Source organism: Canariomyces notabilis (genome assembly GCF_033297395.1).
Source record: "Canariomyces notabilis strain CBS 508.74 unplaced genomic scaffold N656scaffold_21, whole genome shotgun sequence".
Classification (NCBI taxonomy): Eukaryota; Fungi; Ascomycota; class Sordariomycetes; order Sordariales; family Chaetomiaceae; genus Canariomyces; species Canariomyces notabilis.
The window spans coordinates 274,725-291,780 of NW_027041843.1; the positions used below are offsets into that span (position 1 = coordinate 274,725).

General features: G+C 56.2%; 7 protein-coding genes across 7 annotated transcripts in view; 5 read left to right on the forward strand and 2 right to left on the reverse strand.

The window, feature by feature from the left end:
* N656DRAFT_298794 (kinase-like protein) overlaps positions 1–3,933 on the reverse strand; it is a 4,232-nt gene extending 299 nt beyond the window's left edge. The window contains exons 1-5 of the mRNA XM_064809166.1: positions 2,773–3,933; positions 1,976–2,710; positions 1,445–1,917; positions 1,069–1,385; positions 15–1,006 (exon numbers count right to left, since the gene is read on the reverse strand). Of these exons, the coding sequence (XP_064667683.1) occupies positions 108–1,006; positions 1,069–1,385; positions 1,445–1,917; positions 1,976–2,710; positions 2,773–3,603 (3,255 nt within the window). The 5' untranslated portion in view covers positions 3,604–3,933 and the 3' untranslated portion in view covers positions 15–107. The remainder of the gene's footprint in view (positions 1–14; positions 1,007–1,068; positions 1,386–1,444; positions 1,918–1,975; positions 2,711–2,772) is intronic.
* A 238-nt stretch (positions 3,934–4,171) lies between these two features.
* Positions 4,172–4,768, forward strand: N656DRAFT_782150 (uncharacterized protein). Its single transcript, XM_064815710.1, has 2 exons — positions 4,172–4,438; positions 4,495–4,768. Exon 2 carries the CDS (start codon positions 4,529–4,531, stop codon positions 4,691–4,693), a length of 165 nt encoding a protein of 54 aa, XP_064667684.1. The 5' UTR covers positions 4,172–4,438; positions 4,495–4,528; the 3' UTR covers positions 4,694–4,768.
* Positions 4,769–5,939: 1,171 nt separating this feature from the next.
* On the forward strand, positions 5,940–7,013 carry N656DRAFT_714419 (pectin lyase-like protein; the record flags this gene model as incomplete). Its single annotated transcript, XM_064811972.1, has 1 exon — positions 5,940–7,013. One exon carries the CDS (start codon positions 5,940–5,942, stop codon positions 7,011–7,013), a length of 1,074 nt encoding a protein of 357 aa, XP_064667685.1.
* An 868-nt stretch (positions 7,014–7,881) lies between these two features.
* On the forward strand, positions 7,882–9,282 carry N656DRAFT_714386 (uncharacterized protein; the record flags this gene model as incomplete). Its single annotated transcript, XM_064811965.1, has 1 exon — positions 7,882–9,282. The coding sequence occupies one exon, from the start codon at positions 7,882–7,884 to the stop codon at positions 9,280–9,282; it is 1,401 nt and encodes a 466-aa protein (XP_064667686.1).
* A 363-nt stretch (positions 9,283–9,645) lies between these two features.
* Positions 9,646–10,177, forward strand: N656DRAFT_782153 (uncharacterized protein). Its single transcript, XM_064815711.1, has 2 exons — positions 9,646–9,785; positions 9,866–10,177. The coding sequence occupies exons 1-2, from the start codon at positions 9,651–9,653 to the stop codon at positions 10,109–10,111; spliced, it is 381 nt and encodes a 126-aa protein (XP_064667687.1). The 5' UTR covers positions 9,646–9,650; the 3' UTR covers positions 10,112–10,177.
* A 564-nt stretch (positions 10,178–10,741) lies between these two features.
* N656DRAFT_782155 (alpha/beta-hydrolase) lies at positions 10,742–12,826 on the forward strand. The gene has a single exon (XM_064815712.1). The coding sequence runs from the start codon at positions 10,942–10,944 to the stop codon at positions 12,553–12,555; it is 1,614 nt and encodes a 537-aa protein (XP_064667688.1). The 5' UTR covers positions 10,742–10,941; the 3' UTR covers positions 12,556–12,826.
* A 1,936-nt stretch (positions 12,827–14,762) lies between these two features.
* On the reverse strand, positions 14,763–16,741 carry N656DRAFT_847240 (GMC oxidoreductase; the record flags this gene model as incomplete). Its single annotated transcript, XM_064819258.1, has 2 exons — positions 14,763–16,483; positions 16,627–16,741. 2 exons carry the CDS (start codon positions 16,739–16,741, stop codon positions 14,763–14,765), a joined length of 1,836 nt encoding a protein of 611 aa, XP_064667689.1.
* Positions 16,742–17,056: the final 315 nt, after the last annotated feature.

Genomic DNA, 17,056 nt, shown 5'->3' on the forward strand with positions numbered 1-17,056 from the left:
TCCGGTCTCATAATGTGGCTCATCCGGTCTCATAATGTGGCTCATCCGGTCTCATAATGTGGCTCATCCGGTCTCATAATGTGGCTCATCCGGTCTCATAATGTGGCTCAAAGCCCAATATCTGGCATGAAGATGTCACTCATGATATCACTCATGCCCATATTCACATATTGGTTTAATGGCCCACTGGAATCCATCGCCGTCCTGAGGCTGCCCCTTCCATGCGTCCCGGTTGCAAGGTGGCAAGGACAGCCCATCGGGTCAATGACGCACATTCCGCACGCCGGCCGGAGTCCGGTCATTGCATGGGAGACTGGATTGAGGGCCCGAGTGCTAGTATCGGCTGTCTCCGCCCCTTGCTCTAACCCCATGTTCAAAGGTGGAGTAGGTGCTGTTACTGAGATACGTAACGGACGCTGGGAGTGACTTTCACAGTTCAAGGATCGGGTGCTAATACTAGATCCTGAGCCCCTTGTGAGAGTATTAGTTGGGGTTGATAGCAATGGCGGAAAGTCGGTCATGAAGTTAAGCGCCTCTGTGGGATTCGGCGGGATGGTAAAACCCAATTGCAAGTTGTTGGCTCCCCAGAAGGCCTCACTCGTTGTTGTCGGAACGGCGGGAGATTGGGGCTGATGAGCAATGGTTTGGGGCGGCCTGGGAGCCAGTTCCCGGTCTCTTGTGTGCCTGGCGGTTGGTACTGGCGTGAGCAGTTGCTGCTGCTGCTGCTGCTGCTGCTGCTGTGGTCGTGGTTTGGCTGTCTGGGATCTCGGCTTCCTTGCGTGGGTCGGGGTTCGTATGATGGGCGGTTGTAAAGTGCGGTCAAACATGTGGGTGATGAGCTCCTGGACCGCTCTCCAGACTTCATCGACAATTTCTGGGCGGCTCAGATCGTGGCTTCCATAGGCAGCCGCCCGTCGAAGTGCACCCGTGATCAAATTGCGACTTCTTGCGGACGAGTCTTGGAATCGTTTTAACACCTCGTGGTCCTCAATCACCGGTTGGTATTCTAGAACATGTTAGAGTACGCGAAGAGAGTGTAGATCTCGACTTGGACCATGCATCGCTTACCCCCATTCGGCACTCTGCTATCACTCGGAAATAGAACATGCCACAAGTGATCCCAGCTCATGACTTTATCTTTGGCCCTGCTGCCGAGTACATCTTGTACTGTCTTTGTTACGCCGTCTTCCGGATCATCCCCCTGCTGAGGTCTAGCATCAATTTCGCGGACTTTGCACATGTCTTCTTGGGGAACCCGGAGATGTGAGGCTAGGTCGTCTTTCGACTCAAACAGCTCACCGCAACGATCGCATCGATGCGATGGTGCGGGAGGTTCTTCAAAAACCATTCGCGCGGGCCGTCGATGACACTCGACGACATGCCGCCTGTATAGGGTCAGCGCGTGAATTCGCTATTCAAGGTCTGAGGAGGTCTATTCACTCACTTGAGAGCTGAAATATCTGGAAAAGATCCTGTGGCGCACTTGGGATAGTCCATGACGTTGAACCGGTGCGGGTTACGATGACGAAACGGGCAACCAAATCGCGTACACGGTTCACACTGTCTCTGCTTCTTCGCCTTGTTGTCTCGCTGTGTCCGAAGATATTCTGAATCGCTGCTCAGGCGCCAATTGCCAACCAAATCGGAGCTCTCCTCCACTATGTCGGTAGCTCGGCCATGTTTTCTCGTCGGCATAGAGCCCTGATGGCCCACGCAGCCTTTCTCTTCACCGTGGGCCTGTACGTAATATCCGTGGTTTTGCTCTCCTTTTCTCTTGATCTCCGATAATCCTTCTAGAACCCGCTGAACTGTAAAACGGACCTTGGGGTCAACCACCAGCATCTTGGACATGGTGAGCTCGAGAATGTCTTGTATAAACTGAGCACACCCAGGCAGCTGCCTCAGATGCAGGCACCACTAGAAGTATAACATCAGTCCCACCGAACACAGCGAGGCAGGGCTTCAATACACTAACCTCTACGACGGAGGGATTGATCACTGCAAAGCGGTTCCCATTAGCATTGACACCCATCTTGAAGAACGTGTCCTCGAGTGTGCATTGGTAGGGGACGTCATGAATAGTCAGACGGCGTCTGCTATACTCCTCAACGCCCTCATAACCAAGAAGCAGCCATGTGATGAACTCGGAAAAGATGCACCCTAGCATCCATATGTCGTACGAGCTAGATACGGGTTGACCGAGGTCGCACTCGGGAGCTCGATAGGTTAGGGAAACCGGGACCATGGCTGCATTGCTTCTCGACCTTGTTGCTTCGGTGTGGAAACGCACCAGGCCAAAGTCGGCGATGACAAGCCTTCCGTGTTCGCTCTCTTCACTTTTGAACAACAGAATATTTTCTGGTTTCAGGTCGCCGTGCCGGCCGCTGTATGCGTAACCTGACGATGATTCTGGGGGATCTGACATGCCAAACCTGTGAATTCGAGCCAGGCCCTCGGTGATGCCTTGAAGCTGTTCCATGACCCACGGTCGAATCGTCGTATCTGGACTGGGGTGTATACGCCAGAAATCATGAAGGTCGCTCTCCGCCCACGGAAAGACCATGAAGAAATTGCCCTGGTGAGTGTAGGTGGCAAGCAGTTCCACGATATGCTTTGCTCGCCCGATTCGCCGTAAGGCACCAGCTTCGGCGTTGAAGGATGTACTGCTCGGTGCATGGAGCTTCTTGATGGCAAAAATATGGTTTCCGCCCTGTGTCTCGCCTCAACCTTAGCCATTCGTATCCCTCGCCGGGTTTTGGGGTGGGTACTGACACTCACCAACTGCGACACGCCTCCAATGCTGTAATGGGCTGGGTGGATCACTGTCTTATACACGGTGCTGTAACCGCCCTGCGATGTATTGCAGGTCGAGATGAAAGGAACGACGGCTTTGGCCGGCAAGTCATAATGCGGAGCCTCTCCGCAAGAGCTGCTGGGGAAGTGGAAGAATGGTGCGAGCACCGTCCACTGGTAGGCAATAAAAGCCTCCCTGAACAGATCCGTCCAGTCCTGCATGAACTTGACTTCTTTGCCATCTCGACTCCAAACCTTACCGACGGAGGGCAGGTTCGAGTGCTTGGTTGTGAGCGGTATTTGTGGTGGTACGGTCGTAAATGGCAGAGCTGAATCAAGCAGACCTTCGTAGATGACAGACTGAATTTGGTGCACCTGCCCGATCAAGGTGAGGATGGCAAAGATCCGCCGCCGGGACCTGAGATCGTGGGGTTGGCGCGGATGAGGGTCTTCGGGTTTGCTACCGCACACTTCGTGGACAAACTTGCTAAGTCCGGGCTCTGGAACGTGGAAGCGACTGCGTAACTCCTCTTTGACTCTGGATGGGCAGACAACCTCGTACAGTTTGTCCACGGGCAGGAACTTGGTTCCCTGCTGCGGCAAGTGAACCATGGATTGCCGCAGCAACCGCTCCATTGAGGGACGACCATCTTCCGATGTGTTCCGCCAGGCTGAGGATTGGGGGAGCTGGGTGCCAGGGACAGCCTGATTTTGACTTAGCTCACAAAGGGGCCCTGCGTGGTCGTCTTGTTCCTTCCTCTCCGGCAGCTCGAGGCTGGACAGAAGCATGTCGAGTTCCATTCCTGTCATGTCGAAGGTGGTTCAAAAGTGAAGCAATAAGGGCTGGAAAAATTGAGATTGGAGAGCGAGGAAAACGGAAGGAGAAGTATCTAACTGACCGGCCAGAAGTTGGGCAAGTTGGCCAATCTCACAACTTAGGCAGCCGCGACCCAGCAAGAATCCAATTGTTAGAGTGTCGGTTGCCTTGGAGTGCTCTTGTGACTTCTGTTCCTGCAGAGGCTTCTGGGGCGCCTGCCGAGGAGAGGGGGCGAGCACACGGTGGCGCTCAAGAGTTCTTCGCATTGGTTGAAGCAAACCTGCATGAAAGCTGTTTCGCTCACCACGCAGCTGAGCAGGCTGAGAGTTGAATCGGGAGCAGACAGCTGATTGGTCCAAGGGATTTATCTTGAACCTGAGGATGCTCCGTCAAGTAGCAATGGGTGAGGTGAAAGGGGTTGAGCTCATACTAAACATCAGTCGAGCAATGAGCATAGGCAGCTTACGCAAGGGATGATGAGAATACAGAGTTCACCACGAGCGGGGCCAAGGCTGTTCCAGAATCCAGAGACTCTCAGGAGAATCGAGCAGATAACGTATATAGAAACCAGGCATATATTGTTCATCCGTGTCCACTTTGTCAGATGAATATCATGAATATGTCACCAGTTTAGTCGCTCGTTGCCGTACGACCTCAAAAGACGACAGGGATACCGAGAACTTTTTTCGGAAGTTCGCTCATACAGTAACCCCACGCCACACACGGTGTCGCACATTTCCCTGCGTAAGGCATCTTCAGCCGTCGGGCAACGGACATGGCCAGCTTCGGAAACAAGGTGGAAGCGGGCAGGTATGTCCCCCCCTGAACCTATTTTTCTCAATCCCGTCAATATCTTCTCTTGATGGACGCCGAGTCACTTATACCTTCTTTCTAAGCTTTAGATTATTGGAGGGTTCAATGCTCTCAGTCTTCATCTACGACGTCAGCTCGGTTCAGGATCGCCTTCTGCAACGGACACTGGCAGCAGAGCAGGAGCCAGTCGGTGACGAGAAGAAACAGGCCTGCACAGAAGCGCAAAAGCGAGCCAACTGGTTGAAACAAGACATTCGGACCCGAGTATGAGACTGGGCTCTATGAGATATTTCATCGGTGTATCATTCTGGAATTGTGAACAGTTGAAACATGTTGGCTTGTCGTCAGAGTATGAAAACACTTGTTGAGGTCACTTAATTCAAGTTGCAGGCCTCAAGTAAAGGAGGCTTAGTGTAAGGTACTTACATACTTGGTTAGGTGGGTGTAGGGTACAATACACGGCTGGTGGTCTGATTTGAGTTCAGTCTGCTCCAATCAGAGCATGGGTGTGCCTTCCCTAAAAGCATGTTGATGTTTAAGTACGCAACTTCCCCCGCCATCCATCTCACTGGAACCTGGAACCATCTCAAGCTACCTTATGGGCCAGAGGTGTCTCTGTTTCCGTTCAATGTGTTGATTCGGTTTGACACCATCACACCTTGGGTTGACTCAGCACAGCTGGTATTTTGCATCGGCTTTCTCTTCTCCCTCCTTTGAGTTCGAGGCGACCTCACCAACACAGCAACTTTCTCCCGGTGGGCGCCTTTCCGTCTCCTCTTTCCTTCCGCATATCCTAATTGGAATCTCGGAATCCCTGACCGTTGACGACGTCCGACAGAGAAGGCGGACTCGGGGCGTTCGGGAGGCTTGGAAGCGACGAGGGCGTCCACCTGTTCATATGCGCAATACTTGTTCGGCTCAAGTCATCCCGAGCCGGAGAGCACGCGCTGTTGGAGAAGGGAAAATACCATCATCCAGAATCCCATTGCTTCTTATCTACGCCGTTCATGCGTGCCATTGCATCGCAAGACGGTCAGAAATGCACCGAGTATCTACTAACCAGCTAAGCCAAGTCTTGATGATCCGATCGGGCGGTAATCCATCGTGAAGATTGTGAAGGCCGTCCTGAAGGCTGAACCGGGTTTGCTGGGCTTCCTCACCTCCTAACCGAAGCCAAGCCGGGTCGACGTACTCCGCGAAGCCGTTTAGATGGCGGCTTTGAAACACCGAAAACACTTGGGTTGCAGCGGAGACCCCTTCTCTGACTTGGCTAATAAAAACGCAGCCATTTCCGCCAACGGCAGTTTCGCGGAACCATTTTTTCCATTGTCTGCTTGGCAGCCGTCCGAACGACTTTCCCTAACGGAAAATAAACCCGATCATGGTACCCTGCTGATGCGTGTATAAGATGAAGCAATAGCCTCAAGACTCTGACCGACGACCGGCACACTCCGCTCAGCCTGCCCTTGCACTTCCTGGTCCAAAATCGCTCTGGTTACTTGCAACAAACATAACGATGCTGCTGCCCAGTTTTTCTCTCCTCGCAGGCGCGCTGCTCGCCCAGGTCTCGGTAGCCCAAGCCCAATGTGGTTCAGGCACTCCGGACGCCAGGGTGACCGGCTCGGGAAGCTCATTCACGGCTACTAGGGGCTCGACCACAGTCTACTCTGGCTCCGATTACCGAGCTGCAATCCAGGCAGCCGTCGACTCGATTAGCAGTGGTCAGCGCGTCGCCGTCATGGCTTCGGGCTCCATCGGGGCCAACACGATCACCATCGGCAGCGGCAAAACCTTTGAGGGCTGTGGCACCATCAATGTCGGCAACAAGGCTGGGAGAGGCGCCATCGAGTCGCTGAACACAGCCGACGTCAAGATTCCGTACCTGACCATGACGGGAAATCCCTACTTCGGCCTCCGCTTCTACGGCACCCGGAACCTGTCCCTTGGCAAGATCACCATGAACCTCAGTGGTGGCTTGGGCATTCGCTTCGACCGCGACGCGGCCGCCAACAGCAACGTGAGCATGGATGTGATTAGCGTCACCGGGGCTGGCAGCCATGCAGTCGAGACGTGGAACATTGACGGCCTCAACATCAACCAGGTCATTGCCCGGAATGTGGGCGAGTCTGGCTTGCTACTCCAGGCGACCCGCAACGCCTGGGTCGGATTAGTCGATGGCAACAACGTCGGGGCGGGGACCGGGTACGCTACGTTCCGGATGGCCAACAACAACGGCCAACTTGCCAATGGCAACTACAACACCAACGTGTATATCGACAAGGTCATCTCGCGCGGTGGCGGCCGCGGCATCTTTTGCGTGTCACGGTCGGGCGCCGTCGTCATCAAAGAAGTCGACCTTGCAAACAACGGCAACAACGCGATCCTCATTGAAAACTGCTACAACGTTTCCATCCGCGGTGGCACTGTCAATGGAGGTGGCGAGGTGAGGCTGGCTGCCCGCTCCGAATTCCCCAACAACAAGGACATTTGGATCACCCTGTCGGTCAGCGGCACGTCGGTTCGGGAGTCGCCTTGCGGTGAGAACACCAATTGGACACTGTCGGGCAGCGGGACCAGGAATATCTGCTAGACACAAGAGTCGAGAGAGAGAGATAACAGAGGTTGAACAATTGACAACTTGATACTACCTTGGGAGCAATTTTGGTGTTGCATCCGGCAATGCAGTGTTTCTTGGCATGCTCCTTCAACCTTGATCCGCTTCCAGGACCGCTTCGTAAGCTTCGGTACCCTACCAAGGTTGCAGAGTGGGTGCACGTGGGGATAGTTACCCGCAAAGCCTGCCTGGGTGTCCGTCATAATGTCATCATCACTCACTTCGCGATTCACAACCTTTGAAGCTCTGGCTGGTGTGGCCGCCGCTTTCAACTTGCCCCCAGAAAATTTCGACGACAATACGACCCGGCCTCCACGTTCTACAATGCCTCGGGTTCCTGGTCCAGCCCAAATCCTGTTCTAGCCCCATGAAAGCTTGTAGGCGAGATGGAGCCTCTCCCGGAGATCGGCTACACCCCTGGCACCGAAAAGCGGAAAACATCTCGACAATGACATCCATGATCCTGGATGAGGTCTTGGAACCCGCTCATCGCCGTTGTTGGCGAGCCCGTCCCACTATGTTGCCGATGCTGCGTCATCATGGCTGACCTCCGTTCTCTTCGGTACCACTTCTGTACGGGAGAAACTATCAGATTGGGTAGCTAACCCGGCGAATCGATGATGGAACCTTGTCGTTGACTGCCTTTCGCCGTAGCAAGCTACTACCACAACGGCCCAAACCTTGATGACCGTCGGTGTAGTCCTCCGGGAGGAGGGGGCGCGCATATACAAGGCAAGTGTATATAAGTTGTGCAACGCACCCGACTGCCTCAGTAGCTATCTCCACATTCTTCACCTCACAAGTCTCAGTGCTAGTTCGGGAGCAGCGAACAACAGTCTTCCCTATGGTTGGATTCAAAATCTCGGCGGGCGCAGCCCTGCTGTCCCTCGCGACACGGTCGGCAGCAGTACCCGTTGTCTCTGAGCCGGCTACAACCTTCACTTCTCAGCCTGCCGTGACCCCCGAGGTCAGGCCTCACACCAACGTAACCTCCCATGGACCCTACACCGGCCCGTCTCCGACTACCACCGGAGCTCTGACAACCGACGTGCTTGCGCCGTCTATCCCTGCGCTCCCACCCGGACCTGACGCATACAAGTACCCCAGCGATGGCAAGTTGCACGCACCCATGCCGGCCCCTTACACGCCGGCCGGCGGTCTGGGCACCAATGGCTCGGCTCCCGTCTACCGCGTGCTATCCGACTTTGATTATGAGTCCATTGCCTTGGCCCTCTACCAGGAGTGGATCGAGCTGGACCTCTTCCACTGGGGCCTGGCAACATTCTCGGAGGAAGACTTCGAGAAGGCCGGCCTCACAGCCGAGGACCGCTTCCTCATCCAGTACATGGCAGAGCAGGAGGTCGGCCATGCGACATTGCTCAGCAACATGCTTGGCCCCTCGGCACCGATGCAGTGCACCTACAACTATCCAGCAAGGAACGTGCGTGAGTTTGTCGACTTTTGCATGAAGCTCACCCGCTGGGGCGAGGCCGGTGTATACGGCTTCCTTCCGCATCTCAACGCTCGCGACGTCGCCCAAATGCTCCTCCAGAGCATCACCACCGAGGCTCGCCAGCAGGTCATCTTCCGCCAGTTCGAAGGACTGTTCCCCATGCCAGTTTGGTTCCAAGTGGGCATCCCACAGTCGTGGGCCTGGACTCTGCTCGCCCCTTACATCTCGAGCTGCCCTGCAAACCAGACTCGCCTGGTCTGGCAGAACTACCCGGCCCTGCATGTCCTCAATCAGCCCAACCCGGCTCGTATCAACGGCTCCAACGTGTGGAACGAGACGTTGGGCGACTACGCCAACACGCTCAGCACGGAGGCCATCGCCGAGGGTGAGAGCTGCCTCGAGAGCGATGAAGTTGGCGTCAACTGCCAACCGGCCATCACCCGCAACCGCTCTGAGCCGCTCTCGTACCCCGGAAGGCAGGTGTTTTTGGAGTGGGAGACGCCCGGCAAGCCCATCGGCCCCAATAACAGCTATGTCACCGACACCAAGGCTGGCGCGCCCGCCTTTGCCGCGTGGGTCAGCCAGCTCAACGTCACCTATTCGCCGCTGCAGGAGATCCAGGGAAATAAGGCCTGGACCATTCAGCCCAACATGAGCACCTTTGAGGGCGATCCGGCCATCAACGGGACCATCTTTTTGCTGGTCACCGACACGGATCTATACGTCACACCCCACAACATCACGCAGCTGAATCCCCATGTGGTTGCTCTGACTCTGTATCAGGCTGGTTAAGAGGGCACACAAATTTTCTCAATGTGTGTTCGTTGGGACAACACAGGATCTTAGTCAAGAGAAGCAGATAGGGGTTGGTGCTACGCAAGGTGGAAAAAGATGTATATTTAGTTCGCTAATTACTCTAATGTAAAATTTCCGCATGTTACTTACTCTCTCGCCCAGTACTGATTCCCGAACCGTGAAGCTCAAATTGTAGCAGCGTCATACGCGTGTTGCACCATCTTCCGGTACCCCAGCCTTCCATTGCCAACCCCTTGTCAGGAGATGACATCACCACCTGGCCGGTGCCTCAACCCCTAGTCTGCTGTCTCCGGTTATAAACCAACGCGACTCCTTTGACAAGATTGATCATCTAATTATCAGTGATGGCATTTCCCAGAACAGCTGCCGCCCCCTCGGGAACACGAGTCACAAGACTCGCTTATCTTTATCAGCTCAACGTCAGGGGGCAAACTGGAAATCAAACACCAGTCCGGTTGCTACGCAACCTGGCGATCAAGGTAAGATTTAAAGAAATTTCATTACAAACATACCTATTTCACTACTACCGGAAGTCTGACCTTGGGACCAAACGCCGTAGTCCTCTGCCAGCACCCCTCCGACTCCGGGTCAACAACCTGCCAAGGACAATGCCCAAACCACTGCGAGCAGCTCAAGTACGGCCAGTACGACTAGGAAAAAGACGCAGGCCGAGTTGGATGAGGAGCTGAAGAGGAAGATGGAGGGACTCTCTGGGGAGGGGGGCGAATCAGGAGTAGAGTATGAGGATGGCAAGCCGGTGGCTATGAAGAGGGGGGTTAGGGAGAATATGTTTCGATATATTTAGTATTACTAGTAGTTATACATTATGAAGTCTACTAAGTCTTTGAATATATAGAGTATCAATCGTTGGACGACCCGCCGTTATAAGTAGTACTTGGGCAATCACAGGTCAGATTGCAGCGGCAGCAGTCTGTGATTCTGCCGCAGGGCTTGCTCTGCCTGTCTGCAGTCACTAGGCATACCAGTAATTAACTGCATCCTCCTGAGTCCTACCGATCCCTGAAGACCAATGATGATCATGAAATGGTTCATCCTAAAGGAATGACCTGGAGATACACCTGGTGACCTGAAATTATCTCCGTAACCAAGAGAGACCGCAACAGTTCCTTTTCAGAGGCACATGCATGAAGCAGATTTCTAGCTTGGCAGGTATTCCTACCCATCTCCAACTGTCAACACCAAAGTACCAATGATCACGAGAACCCGAGTAGTTCCAGACAACGCAATCAAAGCTACCAAACAGTTGACCGCAGGAGGCCAGACCCAACACATTTAGCCAATTCCATATCACAAGGCCCGCCTCGACGGTACACTGCAGGTCTATCCGTGCATCGGTGCCGACCCAAAGACAAGCTTCCCCGCACATTGTGTTGCTGTTGATGCAACCCGCCACTCCTGTCAACTCGGCTCTTGGATACCGTCGTACTGGGAGGCGGGATGACTGGGCAGATAAGCTTATGCTCAGATGTGCCCGGAATCCGTATATCCTGATCTCTTCCGGGGTAAGAGGGGAGGTATATTGGGTCCGTAGATCGTTGCCCTTTCCACCGTGACCGCGGTGAACAACGGGAGCAGCAGATTGGGAATCATACCAGTTCTTCCAGACCTTTCGCCATGTGGTCATTGCAGCTTTTGCCATCGCTGGTCCTGATAGCCAGCTTGGCAGGGTCATCGTGGGCGGCCACCACCAATAATCTCACAATCAAGACCATTACCGGGGTCTACACGGGACTCATTGACCCCGAGTTTCCCAATGTCCGCCAGTTCCGCAGCATCCCCTACGCTGAGCCACCGCTAGGAAAGCGACGATGGCTTCCCCCCGTCCCAGCCTATCCGTCGCTCCGCCACTCATATGCCTTCCGCTTTCCTCCGCCGTGCTCGCAGTATCTAACAGGCAACCTCACGGTATGGAACTCCAACATCACGGGCTTCGCCATCAGGGCGTACGGGCAGCCCCTAGTGGCCGGGTCCATGGCGCAAGCGTCGTCCGAAGACTGCCTGTACCTCGCCATCTGGACGCCCACCAACGCTACGCGCGACTCCAACCTCCCCGTCGCGCTCTTCTTGCCCGGTGGCTCCTTTGTCACGGGCGGCGTCGACGTCCCTTACCAGCAGCCGGCGCCCTGGGTACAGCGCACGCAGCGCCACGTCTTCGTGTCAGCCAACTACCGCGTCAACATAGCGGGCTTCCCCTGGGCCGCGGGTCTCGAGGAGCAGAACCTCGGCATCCTCGACCAGCGGGCCGCGCTGGAATGGGTCTACGCCAACATTGCAGCGTTCGGCGGGGATCCCTCGCGCATCACGCTCTGGGGCCACTCGGCCGGCGGGGTGGCCGTGGACATGGTGGCGCACGCCTTTTACGACAACCCCCTCGCCGCGGGCCTGTTCATGCAGTCCGGCACCGCCATGGTGAACGTCAGCTACCCGGACGCGACGCACAGCAATTTCTCGTTTGTGGCGCGCAACGTGGGGTGCGATTTCCCGGACTCGCCGGCCGACGAGCTCGCGTGCATGCGGCAGGTGCCCATGCCGCTGCTGCAGAACTTCATCGGGCAGTACCGCGACGACCACAGCAGCGCGCCGAGTGCAGAGTTCCCGCCCCTGGGGCCTTTTCGTCCGATGCCCGACGAGAAGACGGTCTTCTTCAACTACACGCTCCGCGCACTGCAGGGCCGGCTCCCGCGCCTGCCCGCCCTCGTCAGCACCACCTCCAACGAGCAGTCCTCGCTCACCCGCTACCCGCGGGAAAATGTCACCGAGGGGCCGTACCAGCCGCGCGTCGACCGCGAGACGGTCAGCATCTTCGTGTGCCTGGCCAGCAACACCACCCATTCGAGGGAGAAGCAGGGCCTCGGCGGCGTCACGTACCGGTACGAGTACGCGGGCAATTTTAGTAGTTTGACGCCCCTGGGCTGGATGGGCGCCTACCATGCGAGCGACGTGCCCATGATCTTTGGGACGTACGAGACGGTCGGCGGGCCAGGGGTGACTGAGTTCCAGAGGGAGGTGGCGACGGCGATGCAGGACTACGTGCTGGCCTTCATGGAGGATCCGGCGGGCGGGTTGAAGAAGATGGGCTGGTTGCCGTATGGAGAGGTGGAAGGGAGTAGCGTTGGCGGGAGGAATTTGATGAGATTTGCCAGTGGCGGTGAGGTAGCCAGGATTGTGAACGGGGGCGAGGTCGACGATGCGTGTATCCTAGGCAGGGAGTACAATTCGAGTCCGTAGCGCTAGGGGACGGGGGTGGAATGGATTGCCTGGCCTGCAGGTTGCCTTGTTAATACCGTCCAGCGTGTGTTCGACCTGAACGCAGGACATGACGACGTCTTGCAGCAGGCTCTTTTCCATTCTTTGGTTGTTCACTGGCAGAACCTAGTCCTCATGTCCTTATGCTTGTCAGCTGACAGTTCGATGAAGTGAACAACCTACCTACTAGTTAAGGTCAGGGAGGCAGTAGTAGATACAGTAGTCAGTGCTCACCATCTTCCATGGTCGTCTCGTTAACGAACCCTGACCTAGATGCAAGTGTGAAAGTAGCATGCAGTGATTCGCCCCTTTGGGAGACTCGCGAACTTGGATCATTCACCGTGCAATGTAGAAGCAGCATTTGCCGTACCAGCCTTACAGCTCGCAGGGACAAAACACTCTGTTCGACAATTGTTGCAGTTAAACGGGAGCAGGCTTCTGCTCGCTTATGGGGCATTGGAAAGAGCGAGAACACTTCGAAACGGCGGAAAAATTCCTGCCACTTCGGCTTCAAGAGAAATTAGGTAGGTAGCTGACCTACGTCGTTCATTGAGCGCCACTCCCTTCCTTCCTTCCCTTGTTTAGCGGAGTGAGCGTACACGGCTCTGGTCGGCAAAATCGAGCAGGAAACCTGGAAGGACCTCCTTGTCCTTGGAGTGTGTTGCTCAAGAGGCCCTTCGGCGTCAATGACTGCGGAAGAGCCTGTCATCCCAACCCCAAGTCCGTGAGTCGACAATTTTGTTGGGATCGGGAAGCAGCGCGTCTCCGGCGCGTCAATGCAAGGGGGGCAGTGTGGGGCTATATATACCCCTAACCCTCTACCCGCTTCCAAATTCCTACCCACCCACGTCCCAAGTTATCTCAGCAACTCAGACGGGTCTTTTGGGTGGTGGCCCAATTGGGAATAGTGGATGCTCAATGGTTCTGCAGCCAATGGGAAAAAAGAACAGACCCACAATACCACCACCCGCCAGACTGGTCTGAGTCGGAAGTGCAATCCTCCCGCAGGGTAAGGTGCCCAGATTCAAACAACGTTGACGTGCCCGGCCAGTATTCCACCATTTTTGAAGCTATTTGCGTACCGACGACTATTTTATAATTGCTAAGTTGATGGCTATCTTCTAGTACTAGTACTATCTAACTAACAATGGGCGCAGGCACTACTAAGTCGGCAAGGTGTTGCAAGCTGCACTGGATGGGCGACGACGAAGCTGTGACCTGGCCTTGCAAGTGCCCTGCAAGTGCCATCAAGCCGGTGGTTTGACTCGCCGTGCCAAATAGTCACTGGGGGAATGCCCTTTTCCAGCCAATTCGACGATTTCCCTGAGATCCAACTGCCTGACCGCGCCAGCAACCCTCCTCAATTGGCAAGGAATACCGTGATTGGGATCACAATTGGCGAGCTGAAAGCTGTCGTCTGAGCAAGATCGATGGTCAATCTTGAAGGCTACCAAGTTTGAAGTTGTTGGGAGCAGTGGGTGCAGAGTTGATGGGGGTCAACCTCCGGGGAGAGGTTGTCCCCCTACACTTTTGCTACGTTTGCGCCTACTTCGAGACCTTCTCTACACAGTACCACAGTGGCAATATCACCATTAGATTCGCCTGAATCTGAGCATCTTCAGACAGTAATCTGTTTTTGGATGCGATGGGTGGTGGTAAAACAGTGGTTAGTTGAATGGGCGACACGGGCACCTTACACCCCCCCCTTCTTTGCGCTTCCGACTCAGACCTTTTCCTTGGGCGTCGTGGTGAAAAAAGTGGGTCAGCCTTCCCAAAATGTTTAGCGTGACGAATTTCCTAATTAAATGGCTGCATTTCTGTCTGAGCCCGCACAAGGCCCCTGGAAAAGGTCTGAACCTGAGATAAGTCCCAAGCTCTCCAAGCAGAATCCACACAGGCACACACAAATCATCACCAGGGTAGCGGTGTGCGACGGCCAAGTTTGAAGGTATCTTTCAATCTTTGGTAATATGTGCAATACATACAGGGTGTTCCTGAAACGGCCATGGTATTTATGAAGTATGAGAATTGCGAAGGAAATGGATGCATAGTCTGAGGATGCAAGACCAGCAGTCAGGCTTGCAAGGGGGGTAAGTAGTAGAAGTTGTTCCGGATTATGACGTTCCATATGTTCTATCGGGATTTGAACTGAGAAGGGGCATACAGTACTCTGATCGGCTCTCACTACCTTAGTTACCTTCCAAGATCGAGGCGGCAATCTTCTCGGCAAAGGCATAGATGGTCGCCTGGGGATGGCCGGGCAGGGCAAAGGGCAGAGCCGAGGCATCCACAACGCGCAGCCTGTCGACGCCAAAGACCTTTGCGCGCCAGTCAACGACGGCTCCGGCGGCCGGGTCGGTGCCCATGGCGCAGGTGGCGCTCGCATGCCAGATCTGGATGGCGTTGCTGCGGATGTAATCTAGCATCTGCTCGTCCGTCTGGACCGCCTCGGCGCCGGGAGACACCTCGGGCCCGACCTTCCAGCTCGCGAGCGCCGGCGCGCTCCAGGCCTGCCGCAGCCGCTTGAAGGCCGCCACGGCCACCTCGGCGTCGGCCGGGTCCGTCAGCCACCCCATGTCGATGACGGGCGCGTCGGCGATGCTCGCGCTCGCGAGCGTCACGGACCCGCGCGAGAAGGGGTTCAGCACGGCCGCGCTCAGGTCGCCGATGGTGGTCACCCCGTTGCCCGTGCCTGCGAAGCTCCCTGCGAGGTATTCAATCTCGGGCACGTCGTCCGGGAGCGTCGCCAGCAGCGACAGCGTCCGTGCCGAGAGCGCCGCCCGCGACGAGTTGGGTAGTTTCTCGAAGGCGATGTAACCCCCCGCGGAGCTGTACGGTCCAGCGCGGTTGTTGACGTAGGACGCGAGGTTGGGCGCAACGCGGTTGGGGTCGGCAAGCTCGCTCGCCAGCGACGGGGTCGTGACGCCGTTTTGTACCGAGAAGAAGATGGGGTCCTGCAGGTTCTGTCCGACACCCGGTAGGTCTTTGACCACGGGGATGTTGAGCGGGGTGAGGAGCTTCTGTGGCCCGATCCCGGAGAGCATCAGGAGCTGCGGCGAGTGGAACGTCCCCGCGGAGAGGATAACCTCCTTGGTTGCTGTCAGGGTGTAGGCAGCCGCGCCGTCGGTGGTTACCCTGACGCCTGAGGCCTTGTTGCCGGACGTGAATAGAATCTTAGATGCCAGCGTCCGGTTATAGACCTTGAGCTGCGTGTTTTGCAGCGCCCAGGCGAGATAGCTGGTCTGCGACGACGATCGGGTAGCCGAGGCCGGGTCGATGGTCTCGGTCGTGTAGGCTCCGCTGCCAGAGAGGACGCCGCTGTTGAAGCCGACCGAGCTCAAGCCCAGCCCAATAGCCTTGAGCGCCACGGCAAACCAGGTGCTGGTCGGGTCGACCCAGTTCGAATACGACACCTGGAGGGGTCCGCAGGAAGAGGAGGAGGAGCAGAAGACGGTCGAGTCATAGGTGAAAGTGGCATTGGGTGAGGCGCGCTTCGTCCAGTCCGGGGGCGTGAGCGTGGTCGACTTGACGAAGAACTTGAGCATCTTGTCCCAGGTGTAGCTGGCATGGCCGGCAATGCTGGCCCAGCGCTGGTGCGTCTGCTTGGTGGCGCGGTGGTACGCCAGCGTGTTGACGGCCGACGTGCCGCCGAGCGTCTTGCCGGCGGCGTAGTGCACCCGGCGGTTGCTGGCGCCTGTCTGCGGCTGGGACAGCAGCTCCCAGTCCAGCAGCGGGATTGAGGGGAAGGCCTCGACGGGGGCAAGCACCGGGTTCGAGAATGCGTAGCCGGGAACCGTCGTCAGGTTGCCCATCTCGGTGGGCCACCCGCCTGCCTCGACCACGGCGACTGATTTGCCCGCCGCGGCGAGCCGTGCGGCCATGGCCAGCCCGGCGGTGCCGCCTCCGATCACTGCCCGTCTCTCGGTCAGCACTCAGTACCAGCACACGTCCCTTGATCCCCGACCTCCCCATCCTCCGCTCTGACTCTGGTCGTGCCAGTGCAGAGAACGTGCGCAATGCACGTCGACTCATCGAGACATGGCGGATACGTACCGACGTACTCATAGCTCGCGTTGCCCGGGCTAGGGAACGCGCTTGAGCCGGAACAACGGACCGCCCCGGCTAGCGTCAGGAGGGCAAGCACACCGGCTGCAGGTGAGAACAGCATTTTTGCGCGCCTGGGTGGGTGATTAGTTAGTAGGTCCGACAACACGCCGGGGGGAACCGGCCATGACGGAGAAATATAAAGTCTCTGGCACCCCCCCGACTCCCCTAGTTAGGGGCATGCTACACAGGTAACATGGCTACCAATATCCGAAAGAGCTTGAGCATAATGGAATATTGGATATGGCGCCTCCACGAATCCGTAGTTTGCTCCGTCTGTGGTAGTAAAGTAGCAAATAGACCGCGTAACTATCGCCAACAACCCGAAATCTTCATACTGTGGTAGTCATAATCCGCCAGCCCCCCCTGCCGGGGCCCT

Coding starts and splice junctions, on each gene's coding strand:
- N656DRAFT_782155 (XM_064815712.1), top strand. CDS start 10,942: ATGTGGTCATTGCAGCTTTTGCCATCGCTGGTCCTGATAGCCAGCTTG.
- N656DRAFT_782153 (XM_064815711.1), top strand. CDS start 9,651: ATGGCATTTCCCAGAACAGCTGCCGCCCCCTCGGGAACACGAGTCACA. Junction 9,786..9,865: donor TACGCAACCTGGCGATCAAG/GTAAGATTTAAA, acceptor CAAACGCCGTAG/TCCTCTGCCAGCACCCCTCC.
- N656DRAFT_782150 (XM_064815710.1), top strand. CDS start 4,529: ATGCTCTCAGTCTTCATCTACGACGTCAGCTCGGTTCAGGATCGCCTT.